General features: G+C 37.2%; 1 protein-coding gene across 4 annotated transcripts in view; it reads left to right on the top strand.

Annotated features, from left to right (window-relative positions):
* The window catches only part of grik4 (glutamate receptor, ionotropic, kainate 4), a 356,426-nt gene that overhangs the window by 168,117 nt on the left and 164,912 nt on the right, over positions 1-23,397 (top strand). For 3 of the 4 annotated variants that reach the window (XM_044120574.1, XM_044120576.1, XM_044120575.1), the window contains one exon: positions 4,188-4,321. In XM_044120574.1, coding sequence (XP_043976509.1) covers positions 4,240-4,321 — 82 coding nt within the window. In that variant the 5' untranslated portion in view covers positions 4,188-4,239. Of the gene's footprint in view, positions 1-4,187; positions 4,322-22,979; positions 23,018-23,397 lie in introns of those variants that run through there. The other variant, XM_044120577.1, reaches the window with a different exon arrangement.

Genomic DNA, 23,397 nt, shown 5'->3' with positions numbered 1-23,397 from the left:
ATGCAGGTAATTTTAATCATGAAAAGAAGTAATGTTTCAGTTGCAAAAATCACCATGCTATTTAACTTCATGCCAAAACCATATATCATGCCATGTTTTTTCTGTATTGTTTTTATTTGATGGTATGGTCCCCAATAAACAAGCACTGGATGCAAGACACTATAGTAAACATCTACTTACTGTAGAAAAAAAAATCACTACAGTTATTTTTTTTAAAATTATTATTATAATGTTGTATCTTGGCATTAGCCTACATTACATGATAGAGATTATTCTGAACCACAAGTTTACAAAGAAGAAATTCAGTATCCATAAAAGGTCCTGTCGACTGTTATTTGACAAACTCTTGAGTTTTGGAGTGAGTTGATAACCTATATATATTAGGTAATATATATTACCTAACTAGGATCTCATTTTTCACCTTTGTATTTTTAAAAAAGCATTAAGAATCGACAGATTAAAACATTTTGATAAATTATGGGATTTGGATTACAAAAATAAAATACGTGACAATGTATGAAACATGTCCTGCTTAGATTAAATTTATGACGGTTTCTTTGGTCAAAGTTTGAGTACTAAACATAGCTATCTATAGCTAGATATAGCTAACTTCTAGTATTAACTTAGCAGCTAAAGTTTGATGTTATCTTATGTTTGAACAAACATGCTATCTTGTACTCATTAAAACTTTCTTACAACTCGCACCACTCGCATTAATACTCTATTTCATCCTGTAGAAGAGCTGCAGCAATGTTTGTTCAGGTTCTTGATTAGGTCACAGTTTTGCAGAATGGACTTTGCCGTCTTTCTGTTTCAAGAGATTTTAAGACATCCAGTAAATTGCCTCACTCTGTTTGGAGAGCTCTAAAGAAGCTAGATGTTTCTTGTGTTATCTTTGTACAATGTAGGAAGGTTTTTCTAGCATGGTCTTTGAAAATGGCACATCATCACTTTCTGGACATTAGACCCTCAAAGCTCGGTTCACTCTAACCACCCACTCTTTAATAATTAAGATTCACATTAATTCATGCCAGATGCTTATCAGATACAAACACAAATTGTTTTCATATGCAAATCACTCACCTCTGCAAGTTTTCATGTGTGAAAACTGAACTAAAAATATCTCTAGCAACTGTGTGTAATAGTGGCATTTCAATACTGGGACCACTTGTAATTTAATGAAGCCAAATGGTTATTAAACATAAAATTCAGAGCAACAATAACCTTATTAATAAATGAAGAGGCAGCCACCTTTTGTCAAACACATTTTTCAATAACATCTCATCTTTTATATGGAGTTAGCCCACCATTTACTGCTTTAACAGCTTAATCTCTTCTGGGAAGGATTTCCACAAAGGGGTAGGAGTGTGTTTATGGGAATTTCTGGCCATTCTTTCAGGAGAGCATTTGTGAGGTCAAGCACTGATTATTGGATGAAAATCCCTGCAGTCTCCTCTTTATTTCATCCCTAAGGTGTTCTGCTCGGTTGAGGTCAGGCCAGTCAAGTTCTTCCACACCAAAGCCCTCCCTTTGAGAGCCTTTTAAAGTTTATCTTTTGAATTTGATTGGTTTTCCTCTCTTTTTTTCTGTCAATTATTGACCCTGAGGAGTCGTTGCAATACTGCATGCTGACTAAAGTCTTTGGGAATGAACTTATTAGCACTAAAAGTTGTTATCCCTGGTTACTTGTACGGAAGTCTTAAAGAGCAAATTTGGCTTTGACTTTCTTGGGCTGACTTTTTGTCTGTAGACGCAACTAATTCATTTATTCACTTTCTGATTATTTTTTGTGTGTGATTTAAGTCAGCTTTTACTACAAAAGCAGCAGTTGTTTGAGAGCGATCAAATGAAGTACTGTAATAAATAAAAAATTTGGAAAAAGTACAAAGAAAATCATGCACTGTACATAGTTTTCATTTTGCGAAGATATGAATTCTTGGTAGCCACCTATCAGTTGCACAGATTTAAGATGCCGAGCAATCATCCAACAGAAACTGTTTTTGTGCATGAGAAATATCCATATAATTTGCATTAGCCATGTCCAGATCAGGGGTGCCCAAACTTTTTGAGACCAAGATCGACTTTTTCTCTCACCAGCTGGCTGAGATCTACCTCACGACACCAAGACATAAAAATTGTAAATTAAACTCTATTGACTTATTTTATATGCAAATATACATCCGTTACAGCAGAAATAATAAAGTGATAGAAAACCTAATGCAGTTTTTTTCCTCAGTGAGATTCTGACACCGGGAGGAGGTTACTGGTTTCCCAGTCAGAAGCTGGTTGCAAACCTGAGGCCAGCAGGTATAATTATGGTAGATCTGAACTTTGGTTTGATGACCTCAATATGAGAAGCTACAGACTGATAGGAGAAACCAAAGAGCCCCTTAAAGGTAAAGGCAAATCTTCTGAAGATGGGATATAATTAATTTAATTTCACATAATTATCGGGGTAGAACCCATGTAATGCGCCGAAGAAAAGGTAAACAAAGGTAAAATAACCACTCCTACCTTTTTTACTCTCTCTCTTTCTTTGTCGTGTAAGCACACCCGTTGCCGTGGCAACCACCTGCGCCCCACAGGCCGAGCGGAGATTACGTGAAAAACATAACATTCAGTCCGTTACTACATCAGGTTTCCAGGCTAGATATTTATTTCTTGATTGTTAATAAGCGCTCCCCTGAACACACGGTGGTTGATTAGCTAATTTAAACTCCTGCTCTGCTAGTCAGTCGGTCTTTGAGTCGCCTTTTTTTTTGTTGTTAATGGAACCGAAACGGATTGAGTTGCGCAACACCTTGTTGAAACAATAATTACCGAGAATATTAATTTTAACACGTTTTGTAAATTTTGTTTTTATTATTATTCTTTAATGACACTACAAACGTCTTGGTGAATATTTTTGATAAGCCTGTCAGACGAGGAAGTGCTGGTCTCAGCGTCCTGGCGGAGTTCAGTTTATTTTGAGGGGTCCAGATTGACCTAAATTATTTTAACCTTTTTAAATGGATGTAAGAGACAGGTAATAGTTACTGAAATAATTTTCGTAATATCAGAAGGTTGTTGTCTTATCTGCAAAGTTAGTCTTTACTAAGACTTAAAATCTGGCAGAATAAAACTCCTAAAGTAAGTTATGCATTTGATCCTGTTTGTATCAAACGAATTCGGCTGCTATTTTTCATATAGCTACCTCAACGCAGTGTTTCTTCCACACTTTTGTTCCCATGAATGTCAGGCTGGAATCTCTTGCTGATGATGGCAAAACCCTTTTGGCGCCATCTCAGGCCATGTCACAAAGCTCATATTATTTGCTCCAGGGCACTTTTTCTGTCACAAGATCCTAATCAAATAAACATCTTTTTGAAGGAATGCAAAGCCAGATTTAGACTCAGCAGCCTATGGATGTAGGTTTTTTTCTCAGTAAACAAAGAGGATTAGAAGTCAAGTTGTTGTTATTTGGAGAAAGTTGTTGTTCTGAATTACACAGATTTTGTGTTTCCATAACAGAGTGATGTGAACAGGATTGGTGTGTCAATGCAAATGTTCTGAAAATGTGATCTCTTTTTTTATGAAACGTGTAGCTTTCTTTCTAATTTAAAAAGACAATTACTTCAAAAACATATAAATTCTCCCCAGTATTATTATGATTCCCTGCAGTAAAATTGTCTTATTGATTAGTCTCAAATTATTTCTTAGTTTCGGCAACCACATATTTTTAATTAAAATTTTTCATTCTGAGCATAATGTTGAACCCGCTGGATTAACAAAACAGCAAAACAGATAGAAAACATTCAGTCTGTGATATTTTACTTAATTTAGAGAAGTGGACTTTTTTTAACCTGACACACCATGACACTTTTTTTAAATCGCATAAAACATGTTCGTAGGAACAGAATAAACTTTACTCACTGGAATTTTAACTGTCAAAAAAAAGAAACAAAACATTAACATCCTTCTCGTATACAAACTGTACTAATTCCCTCAGCCATTGATACAAAAAGAAGATGAGATCAGCAGTCTCATTTCAACTGCAATAGGCCTCAGGTTCTCTTTGCAGCAGTTTTGCAGCATCTCCACCAAATTCCCAACACGCATCTCAGTAGGACATTAAAAGAATGAGTGTGCTTGTTTCACGTCCTGTCAGATGCCATGAATGCTTCAGTGTTACTCTCTGTATTTTTTAGGTGGCTGTGACAGGGGCACACCCGGGGCAGGACCCATGAGGAGTCATAGAAGATGCTCACAGCCTGGGCGCTTCTGCTCTTCTTAGCCATGTGGGTGAGAAGCACCTCTGGTGGCCCGCTCTCCTTCAGAATAGGTAAGCTGCAAAACAAAATTTTAATTATTTATTTTCTAGTCATCAGGGGTTTTATGTTATCGACTAACACCAAGTAGGACATAAATTGTAAAGTGGAAGAAAAAGCAAGTGTGGTTCTCAAATGTTTTTACAAATACAGATCTTAAAAAGTGGTATGAATTGGTGTTCTGGACAGTGTATCAATATTTTATGGACTTGCGTTTTGCTGCAATTGCAGTGGCGACTCCTTCGGGTTTTTTGTCTCTGCCACCTTTGGACATATTGATTCTGAAGTTTCTTTATTCCTCTTTGCAACATAGCCAAGGTTCAGACAGATTGGATGGATGGTGTATATCAGCTAGGCCTGTTACAATAACAATGTTTTACTAAACTATAAATTGTCAGAAATTAACAGTAACATTGTTATTTTGAGACTATTTTTACGTCATATATTGATAAAGGCATGAAAATAAGACTAATGAATCCTAATTTTATACGGCGCCCAAAAGACATTTTATATATCCAAAAAAAAAAAAACACAAAGACCAAAAACGATAAATAAAACCGAAATGTAAAACACACATAACCACAGTCATTAGTAACATGGATTATGAAATCTGTGTAAACAAAATTGCCCTTCAAAAATTATTAAGCATCAGAATGGAAACTATAGGTCTCATTTTAATTTACCCTGCACTTAATTGATTAATTGCTTATCGCTTAATGTCAACATATATTTTTAGGTCTTGTCATTGACTCTGAATTTAATTTATGTCTTGATCTTGATCTATCATTCTGATTGATGTTTTAATCTAAGACATTTCGTTGAAGCCCAGGCTGCATGTTTATGGTTGCTTTTTCTTCTAAAAGGTAAACCTCAGTCGGTTGCAGCCTCCATGCAGATTTTCCTCCTATATTGGTGTATTGGTGTGTTTTTAATCCCGCCTATCCGTCCCAACAACTTGGGCCACTTCCTGCTGCAGATAATGCATCCCCGCAGCATGATGCTGCAGCCACCATGAATTTTAATTTTCAGGGATATTGTTTTGTTTGGTTTTGCTTTGTATGTTGATGTTGGCTATTGGACTGGAGAACCTTCCTCCAATTGTTTGCTTTCATACACATGGCTTGAGGTGAGGTTTTTTTTTTTACCACTTTGTTTCAGTGAGCAGTAAGTAAATTCTTGCCAGTCATCCATAAAAGCTAGATTTGTGGAGCGCATGTTTAATAGTTTCCCAATCAAATTTCCTGAGCTGTTGATGATGGATTTTGTTAGGTGGTATTACAATAAGAGGCTGAATACAAATGAATGCCAACCTTTTAGAATTTTTTTATATAAATAAAACTGAAAGCATTTATCTTTTCTTTTTTTTTCATTTCACATTTATGCACTACTTTGTTAGTCTGTCACCTAAAATCCCAATAAAATACATCATTTGTGGTTCCACCATGAAAAAAAGTCAACTTCAAGGTGAATGAATATTTTAATTAGGCATACTTTCCCTTGATGGACAAATGACTGAGCAGCAAAGAGAGTTGTTGATGACATTAAAGAATAAACTTTAAGACTGCTCTCAAAAAGTCTCTCATACACCTCACAAGACATTAACATTGTGAAGGGAAAAACAGCTCAAGTGAAAATATCTCAAAAGCCACATGGGAGACTCATGCTTCTGTATTTTGCTCTAAACGTGTTGAAGAAATTTCATGAAGACGTCAGAAAAGTGTGTCAAAGTGAGATTTCTGTGACTTGCTCTTCCTCTCCGAATCTGAACCGCTTCACTTAATGAGATATATTTTCAAAGCTTGGGAGCCAAAACAAACTTTTCAGTTTGAGGAAACGTCAGATGTTGAATATATAGTCTTTAGCACACATGGTGTTTTATGAAGCAGATATCTCCTTTAGGTTTTAATGTTTAATGCAGTGGTGTTAAGTCTACAGAAACATCTTTGTTTCCTGGAAACCACAATCTTTTTTAAAATTATTTCTATTTTATATTTTTCTAAAATATGCAGAGCAATGTAAATGTGGCACCTTGTAAATCTAAAATTGGTTATCATTTTCTTGGTTTCACAGTGTCCAATCATTTTTTAGATATTTTTCAGTCAACCATGCAGTGGCATCATAATATATAAGAATGTAATCAATGTACATTTGTCTCCAGTCATATTTATCTAAAAATATTATTTTGTAGAACATCCTGTGGTTTACATAATCGTCCCATAGGGTACTGACTTGACAGCTGCCCAGCAAACAGTCAAGGGCATCCAGTTATTTTCTTGTGTAAAGCCACACTTGGATATTTCATACTTGAGCTATGGAGAAAAAGTACTAAACTGTTGCTCTATGGCCCAAAGATATCTCATCAGATAAAAGTACATTTTGCAATTCATTCATTAGTTAAGGTCCAAAAATCTAAAGAAAAAGTGGAGAGACACAGAACCGGAGTTGCATTCAGTGTAAGGTTTCATCAGTCAGTGATGATTTAGGGAGCACTGTCATCTCGTGGTCCAACGTCTCATCAAGTCCAGAGTAAACTCTGCTGTCCATCAGAAAATATTTGAGCATACTTCCCTTGCTGACCAGCTTTGTGGAGAAGCCAATTTCATTTTCTAGCTGCCCTTGCCATCTGCTTACTAAAGCACAATACCTGCTTTTGTGACCATCATTGTGTTTGATTGGTCGGCAAACTGGCCTGACCTAAACCCCACAGAAGATCAATGTGGTATTGTTAAGAGGAAGATGGAAGGCACCAGGGCCAACAATGCAGATAAGCTGAAGCCCACTATTAAATCAACCAGGGCTGTTTACTGAGATGGAACTGTATTTGCACTTGACCGTGTATAAATTGGTTTAGGTAATGCATAATTTTCAGAACTGGACCGAATGTGGAGAACAAATATCTGATACGATGTGACTAAGACTTCATCTGCAAAAGCTTGAGCGAGTGTTCATTTATGTTTCTATTTGGCTTTAGTGGAAAGATATGTGCATTGCCTATAGAAAGAGTAATGGAAAGATTAAGATACATTTTCAGAATAAGCTTCATTCTGCAGAAAGCAGAGTTTGCTCCCAGCGTCTCTGGGGCCTTGTAGATTTAACCTACAAGAACAGTTGTGGAAAAACCCCAGTCACACACAAAAACAAAATATCATAAGATGATTATAACTCCTTTAACCAAAACTTAAACTTAACAGAATGACACTGACTGACTGCAAAAGTGTACATTTTGAGGATATTTATTATCCTCTTCCTGATACCTTGTTCGATTTTGTTTAATCAAATAAACAAAATCTTCCTATGATGACATGTAAGACGTCTGTTTCAGGTCTTGCCTTAAAACGCATCCAAATGTGTGTCTCAAATTTACTCATGTTGTGATGTTTAAACTTGAAGACAATAAAAACACTATTGTGGTATTTTTCTCATGAGCATGGCTTGAAAGGAATATAAATAACTGTGGAAATTCCAACCAACCTAAAACATAAATGTTGGGGGAAAAAAAGATGTTTCTTGACTTACAGTGCACATGTTTCATCCATATGTATAATTTGCAGATGCCTGAAGTTTTCAAACAATGTATAGGTTAGGAATCAGGAAAGAGATGGGTTCTGTGCCCTGGAAATGGACATTTCTTTGGTATGAAATGTGTAAATCCACCCTAAACCAAAAGCAAAATACCATGTAAAGATGCATAAGCCAGGAAGTTAAAGCCTGAACACAAGCAGGTCTCCAAATGGACAATACAAGACATACTGGCAATTTAGTTACAAAGAGGCCTAAGGACCAAAAAGTCAATATTTCAGAGTGGCCATCACAAAACTCTGGTCTCAGTTCCATAGATAATGTTTAGGCAGAGCTGAAAGGTATGTTGGATCAAGAACACATTATAAACCTGACCAGCTGCACCAAGAAAAATGGAGCAAAATGTTACTTGGATAATCTCGTGAAAGCACACTAGAACGTTTTAATCAAGTAAAGAAAAAAATCTTTTCTACAAAAAAGGAATATATAAATAAATTTCTGGCTATTTTAAAAAATGTGCTCCTCAGCATCATTTGATTAAGCAAAAGGCAGTGCTTTTGGTTATCTCAAAGGACGTAAAATGCTAAATGTTTATTCAGATTTAATGTCAAACAGTCATAAGAAGAAGATTGTGTTTTGCACAGTGAATTTAAAGAGCTGTTGCAAAGCTCTTCTGATCTTTAAATCTCCTATTGTACAAGAAAAATGTTTAGCCTTCCATTATTTCAAATGTTAACAGAACTGAGTCAGAACATACTGTCAGTTCTAACAGCATCAACATTTTTTTATTTCTGAAAAGAACACTTTTATCACTCAGTAAATTTCTCCCTGTCTGCTCGCTCTCAGCTCTGCTTCTGCGTAATGCTGTTTGCAGACTGTCACACAGTGCTTTCAAACCACTTTGTGCTTCCTGAAAACACCTGAAACCCAGAGTTTTCTTATATGAAAACACCAAGAACAAATCATTCCGTTGGATTTCGAATGTTTGCTGGTTTGTGAACAGCAGCTTTACCCCTTTGTTTACCTTCACTATTCATCACCAGCCCCTGTCTGACTGTATTAATTCAGCTCTACAGCAGCAGCGGCTGTTTTTCTCCTTCCTGCTGCATCATTGATAGATAATTAGCTGCCTGGCCTGCTTTTTCTCCTTTTTCTCTAATGTCATCTCTGCACATCACCCAGCTTGTTGCCAGTGTACCTTCATTACGGGGCATAAATATGCACCAGAAAAAGGCACACATTTCAAAGTACACCCAGACACACAAACAAATGTGTAACCCCAAAGCATCACCACAGACTCCCCTCTGCCATTTGTGCTTTTGTAGATGGTATTTAGCATGGCTTTCCCAAGAGTCCTGCCTGGCTGGCATAATGTCACTGTCTGGCCTTCACTGAATATGATGGTGCCAAAAACAACCTCCCACCTCTTCCACATTACCCCCAGGACCTTTCAGCGGCCAGCAGCAAGATCAGTGTGGTTGGGCTTGTTGTCTTTGCTTTGGTGGCAAATCCATTGATTAGAATTAAAAATGACAAACTTCTATTTATAAATGAGTCACTTTGAACAGGTGTGCATGTTAATTTATAGAACTCTTACAGATTAATTAAAAATTTTTCTTTAGCATATAGGAAAAAAAAGAAACTGAATTCGATGGGATTTATTTATTTATTTATTTATTTTTTTGATATACTGTCACAAATTAGTGTGTCATTTAAACATGTTAGGAAGATGAAACATAGCTCTGAAAATGACATAATTTCTGTTTAGCCAGATTTACTCTGATACTCCTAAATGAAATCAGTGTTGGTCAGTCCACCTCAGTATAAATCCAGCTGTCATGAAGGCCTCAGAGGTTAGTGAGGTCACATTAGAAAACAAAAAGCATCACGAAGACCAAGGTTCACAGCAGTCAAGTCAGAAATAAAGTTGTGGAGAAGTTTAAAACTGGGCCAGGTTGTAAAACAATATGAAACATCTCAGAGCACCGTCCAGTCCAACATCTAGGACAGATGCAGCAAACCCATGAATATTTGGGTGTCCACCTTGTTGACAGGCCAGGTTGGAAAAGCATTTGTTAGAAAAGAAACCACGATAATGTGGAGGAACTTAGATCTACAGCTTAGGTTGGTGAATATTTTTGGCTGATAATTTTAATCTTTTATCATGCACTTCACAATTCTAACCTCTGCAAAACACTGACAGGATGCTTAAATCGGGTCTTACAGAAGGCTTAATAATGTCTTTATTTTGTCACAATACCTTTAGGTTACCAAGCAAACGTAGAAGGAAATAAGGCCAAAATCAGTATTTTTTTGACCAACAGGTAAAACTTTATTTGTGATGAATAAAAATACCCTATAGTGTGATCTGGGTGGTGATGGTAACATCATCCTGAGGGAATGCTTTCTCCTTCAGCATAATATCTGACCAGCAGGCAGCTGGTCAGATATTATGGAAAACAGATTGGGTAAACTGTGCTACCTGTATATAGAAGAACACCCCTAAAGAAACCTTTAGACCTAAAATGAGAAGATTTATATTTAAGCATGTTTATGTTGGAAGGATTTTAAACCTAAACATAAGAGAGAAATAGTGGAGATACCTGAAAGAGAAATTACAGGACACACTGCATTCAACCTGACTGAACACAAGGTATTTTGCAAAAGATATAAAAAAAAAAATCAGTCTTTGGATGTAGAAAACTGGTATATTCTCCAAATAAACTTACAGTATAATTGAACCATGTGTCATGTTCTTTCCACTTTATAATTATTCTCTATTTTGCAGCTGTTTACTAAATTAAATCACAATAAAATACATTAAAGTTTGTGGCTGTAAACTATGTTTTGGTATATTTGGACAGGATTGTATGGCTTGTTAATTACAGTTAATAGATTCAAAATCCTGAATTGAAAAATGTTAACTCAAAGCATTCATGAAAGAGACTGAACTCCGTAATATTATGCAGAAATCCCAGATCAACACCATATGGTACAGCTTGTTTTTGTTGGTGGTACCACCACCCCCCCCCCCATTCGTTAAGTGAAGTACTTTCTACTGCTTAATTTGATCCAGTCAGCAAAGGCTGCTTCTTTTGCTAATTTGGAGAAAATATTCCTCCGCTCACACATAATCACTGCCTTAAGCTGATGTCTGTTTTTTCTGTATTCAAGGAGGGAAAACTTGGGCAAATAGACTGGAAAATCAGACATGATCCTTCATTAGAGCTGGATTCATCAGGCACCCTGTCTCGACTCCATAAACACGTTCTCACACAGACATGCTTTGCATCTGTCCTGTTCAATAACAGAGTGTAAGAGCCAATTATAAGCTGTTCCTAAATCAAAGGCAGTAGGGAGTTTCACTGGAGATGGGCTCTTTTTTCTTTTTTTTTTCCCAATTTATAACCTTTATTGAATTCAACCTAATAAGAAAACTGGTGGGTGCAGATTAAATACTCCAAATTGATCACACTGGTTTTAGAATTATGTATATTAAAATTGTTTCCATTCAGACAACATTACTACTTTGTATGAATAAATGCTGTGTTTATAACCAAATGGAATACACATTGACTTTTATTTAAATAAAAAAAAAAAATCTGCTAATTTCTCAAAACAACAAAAAAAGCATATTAAATACCAAAGCACATTTTAAACATTGATCAAAAAATGAGAACATGTAAGACAACGCTGGCATTACTGAGAAACTTTATCCAAACTTGATGAAAAGAAAAACTGATCAAGGAAGCGACCAAGAGGTTAACAGCAAAACTTCATAACTGCAGGAGTTCCTATATCACCACAATAAAGCAATACAAACATAAAGGTTTTGTTTTTGGTACAAAACCTTTACGTTTCTATTAGAAAGCTTGAGATGTGAATTGAAAATATTTAGTCATTTCCTACATTTGCCCCAGAGAATGAAATAATTTAATTTGCCAGATTAATCCTGAAAAATCTATTTTAACCTTTATCATTTGCAGTCAACTGATATTTTAAATAAATGATAGACTATAATTACAGCCATGTTTAAGCAATGCAGAGTAATAAGACCTTCGAATTATCACATAAACACAGCAGTGTTCAAACACACAAATCCTCAAACTCGTACTACAATTACTTTTGCCTAAGGCTTATTAACCTGAAATGCTCATATTTATTTATTTATTTATTGTATTCACCTTATTAATAATAATTAAAAAAAAACAGCTTGAGGACTTTCCGGTCTCCTGGTGGAGCTGCTAACTGACTGGCACCACAGGAAGAAGTCGGACAAATCAACCTGTGCCTCTTTGCTCTGTTTTCCACACTCAGCAGGAGGAGATGATGGAGAATCCTCAGTGGGCTGAATTCAATTCGCTTCACCTCCACTGCAGCAAATGCTGAGCCATCTTTACCGGCTCCTTTAGGACAGATGACGTTTGAGCTGTTGGACTGGGATTCAGTTTCTTTTGAGATAGATATTAGAACTGGAAAGCATGCTGATAATAAGAGTCGCAACAAGAGTCATTTCGCCCCCCCATTGTGCCGTAAATAGAGAGGACACACTCTAACTGTTGGTTGCCACTCTTCTTTGGTTACCCAAGAAAACATATATCAAGTTATTTGCTTCTGGTCTATTTCCTCCAACTGTGTGAGGATTAAAAACCTATTTGAATGAAGCATTGCTATTCATGGCAGGATTCAACAAAATTATTTTTGAGTTTAAAAAAAAAAAACATGCATAGAAAAACCTCTGGAATGTTGCACACCTTTTGCAAGGTTGTTAATGCCTGAGACCACTGGATGAGAGGGAAGGTTTGATAGGTTACCAGTCCATGCCAGTGCCACACAAGACAAACAGTTGTGCATAATCAGACTGGTACCTCTTTCATTTTAGAGTGATCAAGCATGTGGCAACGGTGAAAACAAACACCTCATTTGTAACATGAAGAAATCTCCAGCAGAACCAAAACGTGCTGTAAACAACCGTCTAGTTTGACCTGCTGCAAGTGTTGGAAAAGTGATTAAACCGGCACAAATCAGTATGTGTTCTTGTTTGATTTTTTTCATTTGGTGAAACTCCCTGCGTGTTTTCTATACTCTACTTGCATAACCTCAACTTATCTGACATGCCAATACAGTGTTAGGAAACTATCCTATCCTATTTGTGGTCTGATTTTAGTAGAATAGATGTTGCTGTAAAGCAGCCATTACAGCAAAATAATGATAGGAATATATAAAGTTTCTTAGATGAAGTATAAAGTATGAAGTAAGAAGGATCATATTTTTTTCACAAGTTTGAATACGAAATGCTACTAGGCCTAAATATTTGTAAAAGGTACTCGTGATTTAGCTAGGAGTTGGAAACTACAATTTAAGAATAATTAAGCTAATAATTTATGATTTTAAAGCAAATAATGATATCAAATCAAAACTAAACAGAAATATAGCATACATGTCCTGCAAAATCATTTTGTATGTTCAGTGGTATTTGTCCAGCATTTTTACGTTTTTATGTGTGAGCTTTTGTTTGTTTGTTTGTTGTTTTTCCAGTTTCTTCCAGGCACTGACGGCCTGGGTGGCTCAGTGCAACGGAGTCTTGGAGTGTAATTAGCCTCGCTGAAGTAATGTCCACCAGTCAGCAGCACTGCACTGTCAATTCCCTCAGTTGTGCTCTCTCAGAGACTTATTAAGGCCAGCTGCAGGAGCCACCGCAGCTGAGTCACTCTGCACCCTTGCCTCCAGTCAGCTTCATTCTGCCCCCATTCACTCTAATTTCAGATGGCATCTATGAACTCATTTAACTTTCTGTGAAGACCAGGCAAGATAGGATGTTGGGTGGGAAGGACTGAATTATGTCTGCGGAAAGCATCCTGGGTTTCCTCAGGATGCCCAGTTGTGGGCTCATCAGCTAATGTTTAGGTAAAAAAAATGTTTCTCAGAAAATTAAGGTTAAAGCAGAAGCTGACGTCCCAATAAGGACCCCGGGGAGGAGACCTCATAATTATTCTCCTGGCTTTTAATTACTCTGTAGTCTGTGCTGTTTGAGTCATTAGTTTGATGACACTCCAACATGTGTTTTCACAGAGTTGAAGCTGTGGGGAATATTTGAGATCTTTGTCTTTTTAGGTGACCGCCTGTTACATGAGACGACAACCTATTTTTAAAAAAATATTTTTCATCGATTTGTTCAGATACCAGAGTGGATAATGAGGATGTATTTGAAAGAAATGAAGCTTAATTATCCAGCAGCATTTGTGCCTGTGGGCAAAACATCCTTTATTACAACTCAGTCACCTAATTTAAAATTGTTTGTTTAGGATTTTTTTGGGGAGGAGGCTTTGTATTTGGAGCAGAATGGAGTCCAAATACATGCAGAGACAAATCTCCCCCAGGGGGTCTAAATGAATTGAGGCAAGATTATGACTAATCTCTAAGGTTTTAATTACCGGGACAGGTGCTGGGACCAATCGTTCATTTAATGCCAGAAATGGCAGATCAGAATGATTTTATACAATTATGCACACTTTTTTTTTCCTTTGCTGTGGAGCTTACTGCATAAATTATGCAGCAGATCTGATAAGTGCGCAGATATAACAATCGTGTATGTGTGTGCACTTTTAATCTCGCACCCTAACAGAACATCTTCAATCACTGTAACCTCAGTGGATCTCATGAGGACAAATTCAAATATGAGCTCGTTTTCCTCCGTGAACCTGCACTTTATATGCACAACAACTTCTCTGCTATACACAAACAGAAAAAAAATTGGTACTTAAATTATTAACAAACTAATTACAAGCTGCAGGGTTATGTTTGTGGATGCGTAATGGAGCTTGTCTCCTGTTGAGCTGGAGTCCGTGAGCGTAGTTTAAAGACAACGGCATTAGAGTTTGAAGATTATTACCGTATGCTGCGGTGGTATGGAATGAAGGTCATAAAAATGGCATGTCTGGACCTCAATTGAAATGAAGCTGGTGATTGGTGTGATTTCAAATGCAATAAACATGAGAACAGTGACTCCCATTGGAAATATTAGCTATTGGTCTGAGAAAGAGAGTTCATGCTCATCAGGAAACACAAATATGATGAAGTATTTCAATGAATGCCTCTGATAGCTAGCTTCAAAATGGAGTTTTAAAGCAGAACTGTTGGGCTTCTGAAAAGTCTGTACATTTCTTTGCTCTCAATACTTAGTTGGGCCTCTTCTTGCATGAATTACTGCACCAATGCACCACATAGAAGCCATCATTCTGTGGTACTGCAGAGGTGTAATGGAAGCACATTGCTTTGAAAGCTGCCTTCAGGTTACCTGCCTCACTGGGTCTGGTTGCTCTCATTTTCATCTTTACAACAGCCTATACATTTTCTAGGACATCCAGGTCAGGGGAGTTTGCTGGCCAGTCAAGAACACCACAGTCCCTGAACCAGCTTTTGGTACCTTTGGTGGTGTGAGCAAGTGCCAAGTCCTACTAGAAGATAAAATCAGTAACTCCATACAGTTTATCAATAAAGGGAAGTATGAAGTGCTCTAGAATTTCCCAGTGGACGGCTGCACTGACTTTGGACTTCAGAAAACAAAGTGGACCAACACCAGCAGATGACATGGCACCCCAAACCTTCACTGACTGGAAACTGAAAACTGAAACTGAACTCTGAGCCATTGCACAACAGTCCACTCCCTTTTCTCCTTAGCCCACTTAAGACGTCTCTGACTTTGCCTCTGGTTAAGGTTATGCGTTTCACTTTCTGAAATGACTAGCAAGAAATATTGATCTTACACACAATATGAGATGTACGAGTATTACCTCATAAAGTCCCCAGTGAAAGCATTTTGATTTGGAAATCATATAGCCCTTATGACTCTCAAGAATACTTAAAAATATTACTAAATGTTATACATTGCTAAAAATAATTCTATGTGCTTTTCCCAAGGAAAAATTCTAGATCCAGATAATGCATCCGCTATGTTACAAAAACGCTTTGCATATTCCCAAACTATAGGGTAAATGTGCATAAAATAGGGGTAAAAAAGCAAGAAGAGCAACGGGTGAAATGAAATGGGATTGAGCCTGGGCATTTTTAATTCTTTATGCCACATTGTCTCCAGGAAACAGCATGTATTTCTTCTTTTACTCGGTTTATTTTTAATTCATTCCACATTTGCACCTCCCAACAGACAAGGACATAAATTTTCTCTGCAAAGCAGATGTGTTTGTGCTGCATATCTTGGTTCTCCTCCTCCATTAAAGCCCATGCTTTTTTTGAGAGAGCACTTTAAAGAAAATTAAAGCAGATGATCTGATTATTCATGATTGATTCCAACCCAAACTTATTGTGATTTATGTCCCCTATTCTAAGCCATCGTTTTCCACCTGCAGACTGTGTGCACCACTGCTGTGTTAATGCCTTTGGTTTCAAAACTATTGACTACGTGTTGCCAGGGCCAACTGTGAACTCATGCCCTGATGCATGAAAATGTTGTTGTAACTGCTATAAATGCCATGCCTTTTGTCCTGTGTTGAGCTATTATCTCCTGGCAGTGAGCAGAGAAATAACAGCTTTGTTGACTTGGTTTTTATTAGTGGAGAACAAAACCACAGCAATGATGTGCTCACGTAATCACAAACCGGCTCACGTTTTGTATATGTTTTGCATAAATAGAAATCCACACTTCACTTTTTAACTGCACAGCCTATACACTTTCCATCTCTGATGAGCTTCATAGTCTCTTGCAAGCTAAAAAGCTTATCTGTTCTTCCTAATTGCATTTTTTTAAAGAGTGAACTTCAAAGCCTACTGTTTTTTTTTTCCAATAATTAGCTGAAAATTTGGTTTAGGGAATTAATGTATAAACTTGATTTCTCTATATTTATGTCAGAGTTTAGGAGGGAAGAAGTCAAATGAGGGAAGAAAATATCTTGGAGGTTGCAAAATACTTGAGACTCAGTTTTAAGGATCACAGCCAAACAACAAAATGGGCTCCGAATATCAAACATATAGCCAGAGCTGCAAAAAATGGTTTGGAACAAAGAGTAGTGATGACACATTTCATGTCTGTTTGAAGACATGAAATATATGAAACAACTTCATAACAATCTAATCTAATATCAGCAAAGTATATGAGTTGCTGTTAGTGCTCATAGATGTTGCACAGTGCATATTAGAACCAAAAATGTACTGCGTACAACAGCATCAGCAAGTTATTTAGGAAGGGCCATCAGTCTTTTTCCACAATTACTGATTGACTAACCACTTGGAGCACACATTTAAGCTTTATACACGGTCAATGAGTACCACATGGCATCAAAAATTTACTAGTTGAATTAACCAGGAAGAAGAAGATGGAACCACTTTAAGCATTTGGTATCCTGCGGTGAGTGAAACTTTATTACTGATTTATATATGCAGATTACTGCTTATTTCATGGAACATTTCTAAATGTCAAAAGTAGGGGTTCATTCTGGCCTTGCTGAAGATTACATTGCACGTGACAAGAAATGAATGGTTGTTTGAAGAATGGACTATGATGTCAGTTCTTTGGAGCACTATTATGCAAAGCCATGTCTTTTGGTGATATCTTTTTTTTGTGCTCAACATTTAGCAGGAGTTTTGCGAAAGTTTTTTTGGGGGGAACTGAAATATTCCTGTTCTGTTGGAATTCTTTCTGGTTCTAGTTTCCTGCTTTATTTTTCTCTGTGCAAGGACGATTGTTTTTTGGTAAAGCTGAAAACCGATGGCATGAATGCTGAAGTTAAGACATAAGGCTGGATCGTTTTACGAGTTTGAAAAAGATTTGCTTTATTACTGCACAAAAACACCAATAATGGTTGAGATTAGAGTTGTGATGAGAAATAGCAATGTGCTAAGACTGTTCAGTCTCATCGACCTAAGCTGGCAGCTGTGGGTTTTTTTTTTTTTTTTTTGTTGTCTTTTTATTGTTTTTTCCTCTGACTCACTTTGGTCTCTAAGGTGCGTTAAGAGAAATAACAAACCCCCTGACTTCTGCTGTTTTTCCCCCCACTAATTTAGAGTAGTCAATTCCTCTTCCATAGCAGTGCTTATTACTGTGGAACTGTTGGGAGTAAAGTGTTTCCTCCAGTGCACCAAAAGACTCTAGCTGCCACTTTTCACTTGTCAGGAGATTCACAGAGGTTTTCACGATTCCTCTCTCTCCCAGTCTCCTCCAATATTAGATCTCTGACTGATTTGCAGAAATCACTGAGGCAATAACAGACATATAATCCCCTTTTGAAAGCAGAAGCGTGGCTACTGATCTAATGGACCACATAGATCTCCGGAGAAGAGTAAGTCCATCCTCGGACATTCCTGTCACTTCCCACTTCCTTAGATTAGTTCCTCAAACTCTTTGGTATTTTATCAGATGGATAACAACATATGAATGTTATTTTCAGCAATTTTATATTATTAGCATAATTTTACCTGTACTGATATTTCACCCCCTCTTCACCTGTATGAGTATATTTAGCATACACATGCACACACACCAACATGGGAAGAAAGCCCACTTTTCCCTTGACACCACATTCTGCCAGTCCTTCTCCATTATGCCTCACCTTTGATCATGGATCACGGTGAAGAGTTTGGCAAGCCCTCAAAACCTTTTCTTCTTCCAGGCCAGACCTTGTGCCATTACAGACGCTTGGCAAAGTCATCGGTTGATTCTGCTTTTGCCTTGAGCGCCAGTGCTGGCCAAACAGATGCTGGTGAACGTGAGCATTTTACTTCGTGTATGCATCAGTGTGGACTCTTACTTCCAACTAACTCATCTAGTTATCTGTTCAAACTTCTGTTGCACTTGATGTTGCACTTTTTACATTTTATGGCCATGTGATGATGGTAAAGTCAGCCTCTTTTGTCTTTCCAAAATAATAGGAACAGGCTGCTTGCCTAATGGCTTTATAACCCTGAGAGGAAATACAAATATGGTGTTTAGAAATTTAAGACACTTGTGTGTGATAAAAGGACAGACTGCAGCAAAATTCTTTTTAATGAGGTCCAGAAAAATAAAGCTAACAGACTAATGCAATCCTTTTCACGTTTACTTTATATTAAGTTGATTACAGTTTTAAGGAACTTCTAATTAGCAGTCCATGACTTCCTTAAAAAGTCACTGTTAGAGAAGTGTCGTACCCTGTTTTGTGTATTCACAGCAACAAGAGACACATGGGCTGCCCTTTCTTTGGATTATTTTTTGGCTGGGCTGCACTAATCTGTTTCCAACGGTCGATAGATATCTTCGGAAAGCAAAAGAAACCCAAAACATGTTTAACAAGATGAATAATTGTTGCAGTACCAAAAATGTTTCATTTTACAGGGCTTTTATGCATCGTTTTTGGAAAATCTAGCATCCGTGACAATTTCAACCTACAAAAGTATAAGCAAAGTACCAGCTACTTGTGTATATGGGCCAAATATGTAGAAAAAATAAACGTGGAGATCAATTGGGTAAGACTAAGTAATGACATTTTGACTCAACTCATTACTGGTGTGAAAGCTTTTAATTTCTTTTGATAATTGCTTTTCTGCTTGCTTTCACTGATATTTTTCATCTGTTGCAATCAGTTCCAAGTCTTGGAGACTGAAAGCCCTCCTTGCCATCTTCCTCCACAAAACATCAGTCAAGGAAAACATGTTAGTAAAATGAATAAGATAATTGTACCAAAAATCTGCCTGGGTCAGAAAAAAAAAAATCATTCTTCAAGTAAAGAATGAATAAAATAGATAACTTGGACTACTTTAATGAAGATCAGATCAGGTGGCAATCCAAAAGTACAAAACACATATAGAGTAGCAAACTTAGCTATTTTAAGCACTGTCTGGGCAAAATTAACCACCCTAACATAAACATAACAAGGACTTCAGGACAGGGTTGCAGTGAGTCAACAGCCTACAGACACAAACTATTTCCACTGTCCAGCCAACTGTGTTATTAACTCGCTCTGCAGTGAATCAATTGACAGGACTCCATGTTTCGCTGTGCATGTTCGCACTTGTGCCTGTGTGACTTTTCTCCTTTTTTCGCTTCTCTAAATTCCCCCTGACTGTTCAGGGTCAGTGGAGGCTTGTCCCTCTTGTTTTCCTCCTGTCACCTTTCCTCAGGTTTCAGAGAGTTTCGTCCCTGAATCTTTATTACTTTGTATCACTTGTAGACATGCACACACTCAGTCGCAACAGGGGCTGTTTTTAGCATCATGCGTTGTTTACCTTGGCAGATCTTTGGGGATCTCTCAGTCAGCATTAGCTCTCCTATTCTATTTGCTAGAAAACAGTTTGTGACTGCATGAAAAAAAGCATGCTGTTCCTGTATTCAGACCTTGTTTTTAGAAGTACACAAACTACAGATGCTGTGTTCACATTAGCCCGCCTCTAGACCTTTACGAGTCCTAGATGATGTATAGTCGGTATAGGTAGTATAATAAGGTAATAGTGGATTTGGCTGACTCACCAGACAGTAGGGGGTATGCAGTAACATTGTCCCAGGTTAAGCAAAGATCATGAAGTACAGAGGTTAGATAGAGGTAGTTTCAGGAACACACATTTATTCAAAGTCCTTTGCTGTTCTAAGAGTTTTATTAAACCAAGTTTGGTGGTTCTAATTATCTTGAAACACAGCTTCTCTCTTCTCAACAGCCAAATACTTTTAAATGTTGTTTATTCCTGAGATGCCTCCTCCTGTTTATATATATATATATATATATATATATATATATATATATATATATATATATATATATATATATATATATATATATCAGCATTTCTATGTTCCCACCTCTCCTGTTCATAATCTGTAAGAAACTTTCTAAAGCCTCCTGAGAAGCATTAAGTTGCCCTGAAGCCCTGTTGAAATCTGACACACTATCCTGTTTGCACGGTTTCACTTGTCTCTGTGTTTGACACCATGCTTAATCCATTCCAACTCATTATGCATAATGCTAAATATTGATTTCTTTTGAATCCTTGCTGCAGGCATTTTAACTTTTTGTCCATTTTGTGTTTGTGCTACTATCTGCCGTTGCTGCAGCTTGACTTTAAAGACTACACCAAATAATACAAAAGAACAGCAGGCGGTAACTTCAAACAAGATCTAATTTATTTCAGTTCAGTGAAATAAATAATTTGATTTAGTTTTTGTCTGCAATGTGTAGAATGCATGTACAACATGGAAAAACACAAGATAAGCAGAACCAAAATATCAGATGCCATTATAGCAAACATGCTTATCAAAAGGAGTAGCCGTTTTCAGGCAGGAGCAGCTCTTTATAGGTTTAGACACTCCAGGCCTGTTTGTGTCTCCTGCCACTGATTGTAGCATCCAGCCTGAAAACAAAACAAATACAGGTCATCAAAAATCACTTATGGCAATGGTTGATAACTTTTAGAAATTAGCCTATACTACATTTTTTCGGATCACAGGTTTGCTGCTTTTTATCTATGCAGTAGTAGGGTAAAGTGATTAGGTTCAAGCAGTAGCTTACTTTTCCTTCGGTAGCATCGCTGATCAAGTGGTAGAGATAATCCAAGTGGGTCCTCGTCTTTTTTTTCCCTGTCCTATTCCTAAAATATACACTGTCACACTTGAAAAGGTTAAGCAATCAGTTGGAATCTGCTTCTCATTATTTAAAAGAATATTCAAGTTTCACATTATCTCCTTTTTCCTTTTAACGGTGTTCCTATAGGTAAAAACCAATTTCTACAACACAAATCACAAGCTAAATGCCACAGAAGACATTTAGGTGATTCCGTTTGAAATACATTGTTGTGAAACAGTATTTGCCTCCTTACATTTCTTATGTCGTTGCATATTGGATAAATATACAAAAAACAACTTTTCTAATAGTTTTTTGTTTTTTAAAAAAGAAAAGCAGTGATTCAAACCACATATAATGTACTTCTTTTTCTAGCCTCTGCGTCATGGTTTAAAATGTGCAGGTGGGATACAAGAAGAGCAACATGTCAGAGGTAACAGATTGATGTCCAGCACAGATCTGCAATGATAGTCTTGAAGGACCTAAAGAGCCATGCTACTGTGACTTTCATTGTGATGAATACTTTCTCACCCGTCGACATTTGCTCCGTCCCTCCCCGTCCCGTTCATATTCTGATAAAAAGTCAATATTTCATGTACAGCGGCAATCAGTCAGTATGAGGACATAGGAGCACATGCCAGTTTGCAGTAGACGATGAGAAATAAAGAAGTTGAGGGGGAGGGACACAGTGTCTGAAAGGTCATTTATTACTGTATCGCATGAAACCTCCAAATCAGTTCAAGCTGATGTTGATGTGGATTGCATTCCCTGACTCTGGTCGGAGCGCCTGTGGCCTGGGGACACACATTTCCTCCCACCGCAACGTCAGAGTCCAGCATGCCATCCAAAACAGTGACTAACACTGTACAGCCTTAATCGCAGATTCTTTCATAGTAATGGTGTATTAAAAGCCCTGGACTGTGAAAATGTGAGGGTAGAATGGATTTTGAATGAAGTGCTCTGATAGACAAATAGCTGCTGCAGTGTGTTTGCTCCACTCAACCTTTAAATCGGTGACGGTCCTGAGCTGTTGTGCTGTAACTTGTGTGCCAAAACATAGATGTTGAAAATATTCATCTTCACCGTTTGAAATCTCTGGGGAAAAAAAAAAAAAAGGCTGTGATGAGAGCCTTTTTCTTTCTCTACATTTCCTTGGACATGCTGAACTTTTTCTAAATTATTTGTAATAAGGCTGTTGGACTTTATAGGATACTATTTGATAACAAGCTCTGTAAAAACACTGACATATTTAGTTTGGGTGGCTGGGTCTAAAATATGCTTGCAAACAGAATTACAGACATCTGGTTGACAAAAATATATGAACAGTAGAAGAAGTGAAAGCGGAGATAATTGTTAGAAAATTCAGTTAATTAAAAATGTTTGGCTTCCTCACCACAAAACTCCAACACTTCTCTTTGCCATGATCTAAGCAATTGTTGCATATAAATGATTGAAATCAGCATCTCAAACTTTTTGGAGTCTGTCACTAGAAACGCCATTGCCGTCTTGAAGACAGTTCCTGATTTGTTTGCATTGCCGGTTTCTGCCTTTCTTACTGTGATGCTCCCAGGAAAGAGCCCCATTAAAAGTTTTCAATCTTTCTAATGTTTTCTAGGAGTGAAAACCCAGAAGTTCAGTACAGCTACCGACAAGGTAAAACCAGAAAAACTTTAAATTGTTAAAAGTTCATGGCGGTACAATTTCTAGACTGGAAAGCTTTGAATTATTTCATGTGGTTGCGAAAATAAAGCCTCTTCTCTTTTAAGAGTTCAGAAACAAGGCGTAGGTTTGCCAAGCAACATACGCACATGCCACAAGATTTCTGGAGAAAAAGCTTTTGAACAAATGAGACCGAAGTGGAAATGTCTGACAACAAAGAACAATGTCTTAATTCCTGACACCAAACACAGCATTTAAAATGTAGTAACTTAGCTGTTCTCAAACCAATATCCGCAAACCATAATGCACAGAAACAAACAGTCTTTAAATTCCTCTGCATTCGGGTTACAAAAGTTAAAAATATAAAATTGTCT

Source organism: Gambusia affinis, linkage group LG06 (genome assembly GCF_019740435.1).
Source record: "Gambusia affinis linkage group LG06, SWU_Gaff_1.0, whole genome shotgun sequence".
Classification (NCBI taxonomy): Eukaryota; Metazoa; Chordata; class Actinopteri; order Cyprinodontiformes; family Poeciliidae; genus Gambusia; species Gambusia affinis.
The sequence above is the reverse complement of the archived record's forward strand: the minus strand, read 5'-3'. Positions and strand labels throughout refer to the sequence as shown.